Source organism: Papilio xuthus, unplaced genomic scaffold, assembly GCF_000836235.2.
Source record: "Papilio xuthus unplaced genomic scaffold, Pxut_1.1 DF828780.1, whole genome shotgun sequence".
NCBI lineage: Eukaryota > Metazoa > Arthropoda > Insecta > Lepidoptera > Papilionidae > Papilio > Papilio xuthus.
Window position 1 is genome coordinate 5,269,825 of NW_013529869.1, and position 10,599 is coordinate 5,280,423.

At 34.6% G+C, this 10,599-nt stretch overlaps 1 protein-coding gene across 2 annotated transcripts; it reads right to left on the reverse strand.

Moving 5' to 3' along the window:
• Positions 1–7,126: 7,126 nt before the first annotated feature.
• On the reverse strand, positions 7,127–10,517 carry LOC106128544 (UPF0396 protein). 2 transcript variants are annotated; one of them, XM_013326981.1, is made up of 6 exons: positions 10,284–10,517; positions 9,954–10,119; positions 9,555–9,617; positions 8,844–8,991; positions 8,625–8,775; positions 7,127–8,522 (listed from the first exon to the last, which is right to left on the reverse strand). In XM_013326981.1, exons 1-6 carry the CDS (start codon positions 10,395–10,397, stop codon positions 7,164–7,166), a joined length of 2,001 nt encoding a protein of 666 aa, XP_013182435.1. In that variant the 5' UTR covers positions 10,398–10,517; the 3' UTR covers positions 7,127–7,163. The 2 variants fall into 2 exon arrangements, with proteins under 2 accessions (XP_013182435.1, XP_013182436.1); XM_013326982.1 differs by lacking the exons at positions 9,954–10,119; positions 10,284–10,517 and adding an exon at positions 9,390–9,434 and having other exon boundaries at positions 7,133–8,522.
• Positions 10,518–10,599: the final 82 nt, after the last annotated feature.

Below are 10,599 nucleotides of genomic sequence, written 5' to 3' on the forward strand. Positions count from 1 at the left end.
AAAACATTGTTAAGTACTTATTTTTTTAATCTAAATTTATTAGAACAAAAAACCTTCTCGATCTATTTTTTTCGTCACACGAACTCACGAATGCGGCCAAAAGGTAAAACCGTTACAATAATATGTCAAATTGACAGGCTCAATGCTGAACGACGAGTTTTTTTTTTATATTTCATTATCAATATTAAAAGCGAGTGCATGCCATTGTCATAGTGCATCAAACGCGGGCCCCGTCAGTCGCCGGCGCGGGAAAACATAACATCGTACAAGTTTTACGCAACAAAATTGTGGTCTAAGTTACAAGCGATTCGTATGTAAACATTTTAAGTGATAAGTAAATGCTTCAGAAGTGCTTACTTTCATAAGTTGATATTCTAGGTATGTTTTACCTAGAACTTGTAATTTAAGAAAAATCAAAAAGAATCGCTTAATAATATCTAGAAATAACTGAATTAAGTATCTTGTGTGCGTGCGTTTTTGGAAATCGTTTACAAAACCGTATAATATTTTTTTTTACAAGAACCAGTGTTAACTAATAAATAAACGACCGAATAAAAAATACAATATGATTTAATTAAAATATGTTATAGATATATTAAAAATATTAATATATTCCCGCTATCTCTTATGACACAAGCGGGAGCGATATCAAGCCGCGTGACAATACAATTGTTACACTTTATTTATATCAAGTTGTAAAAGTCAATAGTAACGGTTGTGCGCCGCGAGTTGAAAGGGGCGCCACTAGCGAGCACTGTGCACAGCCACGGCCGCTGCTGCGGACAACAAAGGCTGCCGGAGAAGAATGTCATACTGGGTTTTGTTTAGACATATCCACGGTGACTGCACTCAACCATAAAATCATTGAATCGACAATCGTATTAGGGGATTTATATTATTTATGTAGTTCCTGCTGTAATTTACTCCCAACATTTAAAAAAATGCGTGCAAATTTTCAAATATTTGGAACTTCAGAACTTAAATTACCATTGGTTTGTATAAAATCGTTTAATTGATAACAATGATTGATACTTTCCAAGTTATTCGTTTCTTAATCACCAATAAAAATGCTATCAAAATTTATGTTTCGAGTATTTCCTACATCTGCCGTGATTAATTTTCAATTGTAGTCCGATGCATTGTCTGTGGTTGCTCCAGCGCGGCTACTCGACCATAGACCACAGAACTATTGTAACCCCAACCAATCTGACCATTGTCCGGCCGCTGGCCTGAATAGTTTTGTAAAAAAAAACAATCAATTCTCCACTACACTGTCATTAATTATTATCTTGATGTCTCCGATGGCTTTATTTACAATAATTCAAAAATTAATTAACAGGTCGACCGTGGAAACAAATACTAGGCACCAAAAATGCCTATACGATTGATCTAACACAAACAAGAGCATTTGCCTCTAAGTGTGGAATAAAAAAGTTTGTCTTAAGAGTTGTGCGTCTTTGCCTTGGTTAGGTTAGGTTAGGTTACTTCCGTTCTTGCAGCTGTGTACATTCCTAAATTAAAAAAAGACTAATTAGATTCTTTGAAATCACAATACGAACTTTACACAATGCGAGCTTCAATAGACGTGGAATAGAAGGGTATAAAATAATTATCACGCTCGTACGCGCATTCAGACTGGCACACATAATAATAATGAAAGGGTGTAGTTTTGTAGTTCGTCACAAGACTCAACGTTCCCCATCTTTTGATGTAATCTGATTTGATATAATCTTAGAAGTTTAACTAGTGCAAAGGGGTTACTATAGAATTTCCATTTATTTATTTTTTTAATTAATTCTTTATCAGCGACATTCGGGGTAATTTTTAACTATCGTATTTGCTATTTGTATAATACCCAAATATAATTTTTTGTTTAAGCTATTAAAACATAAATTTTAAATCCATAGTTTTTAAATAAATGTCGCCGAGTTTAAAGCTACTATTTATTCCTAATGACGTATTCAGGTAGTGTAATTTTTAATTAATTAAAAACGTATTCATAGATTGCCTACCCTATTTTATTTTGTTTTTTAAACACGTCCCTTTTTAAAAATAGGGCGAATGATTTGTAAGGGACATTCGCAATCACTGGCAGAATAATAGAATAAATTTGAAAGGTCTGTTTACATGTTTCAGAAGCATTATAAAATATTTGTAATTGAAATAAAAATATTATTGTTTTTAAAACAATAAGTTGATTTGTTTAAAAATATTTTAAATACATTACAAATTCACATAAACGTAAACAGAATGTATGGAATTACTATGTATTTAGCTATAAACGTCACGTTAAGAAATGTGTTAGAAAGTTGCCGGCGAATTAGCGCCTTGGTGTGAAGTCGTTCACTGACGACTCTGTCATGATGTATGTATCATGTATTTACAGCGTTAACACTGCACGAAGTCAGGTTCATAGGTGCTAAGCTGTTAAGTGATCGAAAACCAACAATACCTGACAAACTTATGCTTAGTAAGAACTGTTGCTTTTATCACACCGATCAGAAATCGAACTGAGGACTGTAATTACCAAGGCAAAAAGTTATAGGCACAGCATCGGTTACAATTTTTAATTGTGATTACGATCACTTATTTCTAAGAAAAAACGAATAAGATTAGTTTTCTATTGTATTATTAGTAATGTAATAAATAATATTATGCATATATGACAGTTAAAATTTGAATATAATAAAGTAATAAGCAAGAAGACAAAAGGAAGCAAACAAAAGACATCAACGCGCTAGATGATGTCTTCGCGCTCGTCCATTTGTGACGATATTTTAACAAATATTACGGACACAGGCAATTAGTTCTGCAGTTTTCATGAGAAATGAATAATTTCCTCTATCAAATGATTATTACAATTAATTGCAATAATTTAGATACCATAACATTGAGGTATACTGCTAATAGTAAACTGTTGAAAAAATTATAAATACCAAATGTTGGGACAGACGTCGCCAAGTATCGTATCGAGCGGAAATTGGTACATCAACATAACACATAGGCTGTAGTTGATAGAGGCATCCTACATGTCTCGGGTTTATGCAGGATACGAAAGCTCCACGACAATTTCCTTTCGACACTCGTTTACTATTCCAACGGGCCATTCGTTTCGTTTGACGGCTATTTGTCATGCCTTTTACAAGGTTGCGAGAATAAGTTTTTTTTTCTATTTAAGTACTAATATTAACCGATATTACGGACAAATTATCCATTTACACACTTTAAAGACTTGTGTTCAGTTTGTAATATCTTAACAAGGATCAATCAACTGACATTTTAATTAAGCAAATACACATGTTTTCATACAAATGAGTAACTTTTAAATTATTTGCACGATTGAGCACGTTAGAAAAACACCCAAAATAACTCATTTGGCCTTTGTTCTTGTTTCGCAGATAATATAAGGACCTAATTAGTTCGACGTGTGCGGTACATCATTAGTTATTCCCGCAATGCCACCTAACGCATACTAATCGCGTCGTGCCCGTGCCGTGCCGTGTCGCGCCTTGCCGCACCGTGCTGAACCGTGCCGCGACTCGGGTTATCTCACATCTATTCAATTACGAAGTCGAGCTTCCATTTTACCTTCACAAATAAAAGGAAAGTCTCATATTCTAAGCACGAGATGAAAATAATATTGTTTTTTATTTTTATTTCAATTAAAATTATGTAATTACCAAACGGATATTGACTCCCATACAAAAGTTATTGATAAGTATAAGCACACTTTTTTGTATGCATTTCTTTTGGAATCTGCTCGGTCACCTTTTACGATATCTCAAGTAAAGTGAGACCGCTACTTTACAAATGATATAAAGTAGCCTCGGAAAGCGCACGGGAATAATAAATTACTCATTTTTATTAATTTTTAAGTATCCATATTGACATTGTTAAACGGATCATATTTTGTATAATATGTTAATTGATAGTAAGTACTGAATGTAAGTAAATGTTGTATATAGTTATAACTTTTAACATTATTAAATAAAGTTAATTATTCGTAAAAAAATGTGATTATCATTTCTTAACAAAATACACAGACACAGACCTAAAATAAATTAAAATAAATCCTCTTTACACTGCACTGAACACAAAAAACAAACACATGATCGCACAAAAATCAGTAAGACAAAATGTTGCACTGCACTTTTGATAGACGCGAAAAAGTTTTACCGCCCGTCGTAGGAAGTGCACAACGACCGACACGCGCACTCAAGTGAAGCTACGAGAGGATACTGTGCCACCCGTCGCCGCGCCGGCTAGCACGCGCCGAACTTCTCCTCACCTGTACTATCTACCCCTACACAATCAAAACACTTCAAAAGGTTATACTGAAACACAAAGTTTTCAATCTACAGTGCTCGTCATATTTTCAATGTTTGTGTATTAAGAAATATATGTAAAATAAATAGTATATCTTTCTCCCGCGCTGTACAGTGCGCAGTGTGAGTGTGACCCGGCGGGGGCGCGCGCGTTGTTTTCTTATTTCCCGCGCTCGCGCTCGCACCCCGCACTGCGGCCCACGCTTTTTTATCAAACTCTTTTTGCATTCTCTTGCAATATTCCCATTGTTAATAAATTGCAACTCGACTCATGTACATACATGTAAATACATGTTATAGGTGACCAAGTATAATTCTTGGACGTTTAAGAGATTAAATTTTTCATAAACTAAAATAATGTTAGTTCAACTTTATATGAAGAAAGTTATGAGATTGTGAAAAGTCAAATATAACAGATCATCACACCATTGTAAATCAATTTAAAGGTTTAACCACAAAACCTCAAATGTACAATTGTTGATAGATTCACACGAAGTTTAATATCCTCCCTCTCTTCGGTTGCTATTAGTTTATATGTGACTTACGGTAATTTGTGATTACATTTTATGGTATGATTTTGGTTTTACTTTTTGAGATTTCACATTACTCCTTCTCCACGGCATAGACCTAAATTATATAGAAATTTTTACATTTTGCAAATTATTTTTATATTCGGCGAAGCGTGAAAGTAGAGAAGACGCAATTTCAAAGGTGATACCATTGTTAGACGAACAGTTTTTGTTCGACAAAACTATCCTGTATCGAATCCGGTTTATCTAGTGCATGAAATTATAAATATTGCAGGAACAAAAGAAATATCTTGTTACTTGACAATTTTCTAATATTTAATAATTTTGCAAGTCCGTACAGTACATAACGACTGGGTACAATAAAACGCAACACAGGCTCGGTACCTTGTTAACAGTTCAATGGCAAACAATCTGATTAGAACAGCAGCATCTAGCCTTATAGGAAGCACATAGGCACTGCACTGGAGGCAGCTGGAGAACAATAAAATTACATGTTATCGTCAAAGCAACGGACGGGCACGGGTATTACACGCACACCCTGCATCAAACCGGTCCACGGCTACCGATCGTCTGGTACATGAGCTCAAGTAACATATACAATTAAAAGTTAGGATAAATATGCACTAGAAATCACATATTAAACAAATGCAAATGAAATTGTAACAAACAGTGAACGGCAGGATGAATATTGCAGTTGTCAATAGTTGTCCATCTTACACACATCTACTATGTTAGTGAGTCTCAACGTCTCCCACACCACATGTAATTAAGTAATATTACTTGTAACTTGCGAAGTCTATGAAACGGTTCATTCTGCAGTTTTGCTAATTAACACTTATTGGTCAAATTAGATCGTAGCGAGGTTTTCTCTGACATTTTTATTCTTCTGCAATGCCATTAGAATTGATATAATTGCATTTGTATCAATTATCGCGTTGCACCGGCGCGTCAGTTTGCGTGCGCGGCCGTCACACTCTCTTAGCCACCACTGGCGCCGCGTGCTCTCTCTGTCTATGCCTCATTTTTTACAAGCTGCAAAATTGCTCTGCTTATCGGTAAGCACATCATTATGTGAAGATTGCAGTTTCGATGTGAAGAACAAAAAAAATCAACTATTTTTTAATTATATCACGCTCTAGAATTAAACTGATTCCTCGGACCGTCTTAGCAATCTCGATATTCAATACGCACCTCCGGCATTATCAATTCCAAGCGATCTCTTAAAATCTTGTGCTAGAAATCTTGGAAGCATAATGTACGGCCACAAATGCATATACGGCAACCAGCCGTAATAACGCTACAATATTACTCATGAATAAATTAGCCACATTCGCTAATGTTATTTAGCAGCTTTACGCTTGCATTTTATTTCGACGGATGTAATAAAATTTATTATTTAGATTCTGATTAATATGTTGCTATAAAACAGCAAATTGCTCAAATGATATTAGATTGAAACCACACGTGTGTTATTCACAATTTTATTACTCGCTTGGAAAAACACAAAAATTGGTCTTAAAATGACGCAGTATGATGATACAGAGAGAAGCAACATTTGGATTGACGCCATATTCATATTTTTGGTTATTAATTCTCTGCTATGATTTAGATTTCTATTTAATGTTATTCGCAGTATTTGCAGAGAACCAGCAAAAGATAGACTCAGAATGTTGTTAAAAGGCTTGGTGTCAGTTTAATATCGAAGTTCTACAAGCTGCATTTAGTCGTTTTGTGTAGTCACGATATCACCCAGTGGACGTTCTTGCCCCTGAGATGGGTCCTATATAATAATAATTGTAGGTATAAATTCATAACGTCCGGTGCGTCCGCCCGACATTGGATATGAACCACGGCTTGCACCGTTACGACTCAAGTTAAAATGAAGATACAGTGTTATCATCTGCAATTTAATCTAATCTGTATGTTGAACATACAAACACAAACTAAAGCGGCTAAATTGTGCTTAAGAAAACGGTAATAAGTCGTGCTATGTTGTATTTCGCATTTCCTGTTTACATCGCGAATCTTCTTAAACTTCTATTAGGATGTTATTTACAATAAAGAAGCAAGCCGTTAACCATCGGTATGCGATACAATAAAATGTCTACGCTTCGTAAGAGTCCATATTTAAATACCAGATTACATTGAATTGATTAATACAATTATTTGCGAACTTTTCACACTCCACTCTACTCCCACTACTAATAAAGCAACACGTAATGATATCAAACGGTAAGGTATGAAATATTTTAGTTTCAAATATAATAAAACTGAATTATTTATTCTTAAACAATTTTAATGATGTTAATTAAGAATATTTTTTGCGTTTCCGTCTCTCGTCGTAACTTGTTTCTTTGTCTCTGACGTCATATCTCGTGTTGTCTTTGTCACGGAAACTGTTACATTTATTATAATATATATTTGAATCACTCGTTCTCATGTAATCTCTTGTACAACTAGAGTTGATATATTCTCTGGTATTATATTTGTCATGAGTTCGGCTGTCGTGCCTACGTTCAGCTCTGCCACTTGATGATGCGCTGGAACTACGTCTTTTGTGATGATCCTGCCTACGAGAAATCGCGGTCTTTTCCTGTTCTCTATTTCTACTTTTTGTTTCGGGGTTTCGAGTATATTCTTTAACAGGAACATCATACCCTCTATTGGAATTTCTTTCTCTATGTTGTTTTCCTAAACTTTTTTCGAAATAAGCAATCCTTGTACTTGTACTTTTTAATTGTTTATCTCTGGATGTAGAGTCAGAATATCTACTTTTCTCTTGGTTATTGTCAATTTCTTTGTCTGTGTTGCGTTCGTTTTCTTGTTTTATTGTTACCTTATCCTCCCTGTTTTTGTCTTCCGTGTAATCAGAAGGTTGACTTTCAGAGCGACTGTAATTGCGCCGAAGGTCTGGAGTTTCAGTTTTTTCTACTTTAAAAAGTGCACTTGTTCCGTTATTCCCTTCATTTATGGGCCTAGAAGTGTTGCCATAATCTGGATTCTCATCTTTATCCGGTGAATCTTTCTCTTGTTTGATATGGGTATGAGCTGGCGAAGTTCGAGTTCTTCCAGATCTTATTCTCTCGGGAGAATCCGATCTTTCCGTTTTGAGAAACGCTTTCCTCCTGTAAGTATTGTGATAACTGGGAGATCGTTCGTGTCTGCGACTTTTTCGTCTGTCTCTTGAGTCTCTGTCTGTTGTTCTAGAATATTCTGACTCGTCGGAAGTGTAACATTCCTTACTCCTCTTTCTTTTGTAACTATTTCGTGTTTGTGTTTCTGTAATATTTATTTCCGATCTATGTTTTAAGTGATATTCTTTGTTCTCGTATCTTCTATAACTTGACGATGTATTCTTGTCTTTGGACTCAAAAGCTTTTTCTTTTGTAGAATCTGTACCTCTGTCAATAAATTTCTCGTGATTGTATGAATGATATCGATCTCGTTGTCTTGATGAATTATATCTGTTCGTTTCTCGACTGTGTGACTTGTAATAATTACCGGAACGTTCTCCACTTATATCTCTATTGGAAACATAAGTATCACGATGTCTGTCCCTGGAGGAGGATTGATTAGAATAATCATTTTGAATACAAATATCATCATTTGTCGAATTATTCTCATTAGACTGTTCAGTAAACTGCGACGTTCCCGAATAGGACTCCATCTAAAATTAATATGATTTAATTAAAATCAAATCTATGAATTTCGTAAGTATTGTAATGCAATAAAAATAATGAAAGGAATAAATGATAAAACAATTTAACACCTGAGTTTTAATAACGTCTCTTAGAACGTCAGAGTAGTTCCGTGTCTTGGCGGCTTGGCGGTACTTGGTGCGGCGACGTCTCATGTCTCGCAGCTCGGCCAGGATCTCCACACGGGACTTCACTTTACTCGCTCCCTCATCGTTACTACAGCTGAATAAATTAATAATTTACAGTAATCGCTACCTACATTTATTCATCAACTCAAAGTTTTATCTTACCTGGGCAAAGCCAAATCTGCAAGATCATGGCAGGAGGGCACAGCACGCACCACGGCATCGTGTACGGCACGCCGCTCGTCGGCGGTGTACGTGGCCTGCAGCCGCGCCAGGCTCCACGGCTCCGAGGACCGACACTCCCAATTGTTGCCTTATATTTATTAAAGAAATCATTCAAAGGATAGGATGATATAAATATAGTTTTAAGTCTCAACACATTCTCCTTTTATTATTTTCCTGATGGAAAATATAATAAAATACTAACAATATTAAAATTATGTTTGTGCCATACCAAAATATTTAGTGGATATACAATGATAAATATAGTACAGTCAAACCTGGATAAACGAAATAAGCAACAGTCAATGTCCCGCCCTGAAGGACAACTTCCATAAGCAAGAACCTCAATAAGGGTGAAAAATATTGCAGTCCCTTGGACTCACACCTATCCAGGTCCATCTGTATACTTAAATACTGTATATTAAACAATTTAATAAGCATAGATTAAATTTTATAAGATAAATTGCTATGAATTCACAAAAAGGATACATATCAAGACCATCATTTATGGACGAAAAAAAACAAAAATAACTGCTGTAAAAAGGAAAATTCACATAAATATACACATATATTACATTGTTACAACAGTTAAATTAAAGATTTTGTGTACCAATATAAATTAATATTGACAAATAAATGTAACATATTACATACCTCTCTTAAACATTGGGTCACATCTTGATGCATCATTCAGTATTGCAATTATTTGTTGAGTACCTGCATAGTACAGAATAACAAGATGAAATTTTTCTTCCCTTCCTTCCTACATCTATTCTCTTGACCCCTATAGTCCCTCCAATGATAAAAGTTACATTTTATAAATATTTTAATATATGGAGATCCCATATTTTTGTTTTTTTATTCAGTATGACTATAAGTATTAATAATTATTTAACATGAAGTAACTTGCTTGTACCAATCTGTGAAACTAAATTAAGTATTTCTCTATACTGATCTTACTATTTCACAAGTATTTTGATTTATAAAATAGTATTCTATATGAGAGCAATCAATCCAAAAAATGTGTATTATCACATAAAATAATTCACTTACTTAATTTAACGAGAGTATTTGCATGTATGTCCAAGGGTTCAGGCAACAATTCATCATCTTCTGAATAGCCTTGCAATTTCATGAAACACCTCTTTTGGTGGAATTCCACCTTCTCTAGGGGCAGTTTGTGGTTGTTATTATAGCGGCATGTTTCCATTGCCAAATCCTACGAGGAAATAAATACATAGTATTTACACGCTAAAGACATGTCATATCCATCTTAGTGTCCATTCAATGTATTATTATTGAAATCTATAAATAATCTTTAACAAGTTACGTTCTTTTTAAAATCTCCATAAACCTTCAAATACATGCAGTACTAATTCTTACCGATAAAAGGTTTTTTCGATCCCATTGCAAATTTTGTAGTATCATTGTCAAATCTTTCTCAACTCCTCCTACAAAACTACGCAGTTGATCTAACTGCTTTAATCTTGTTTCCATTATATTGTTTTTGTTGTAAGTCAGTATAACTTATTTAAAAAGTATATTTTACGGTATTTGATAGGATTCTTTCATTCAAGCCAAGCAGAAAATTGTCATAGATTGTAAGATCAAAGACGTCATGATGTGTCAAATCTATTTTGCAAATAGTATGAAGAGACCATAAACACTATGTTTTTATCTTTACACGACCTCTATTAGT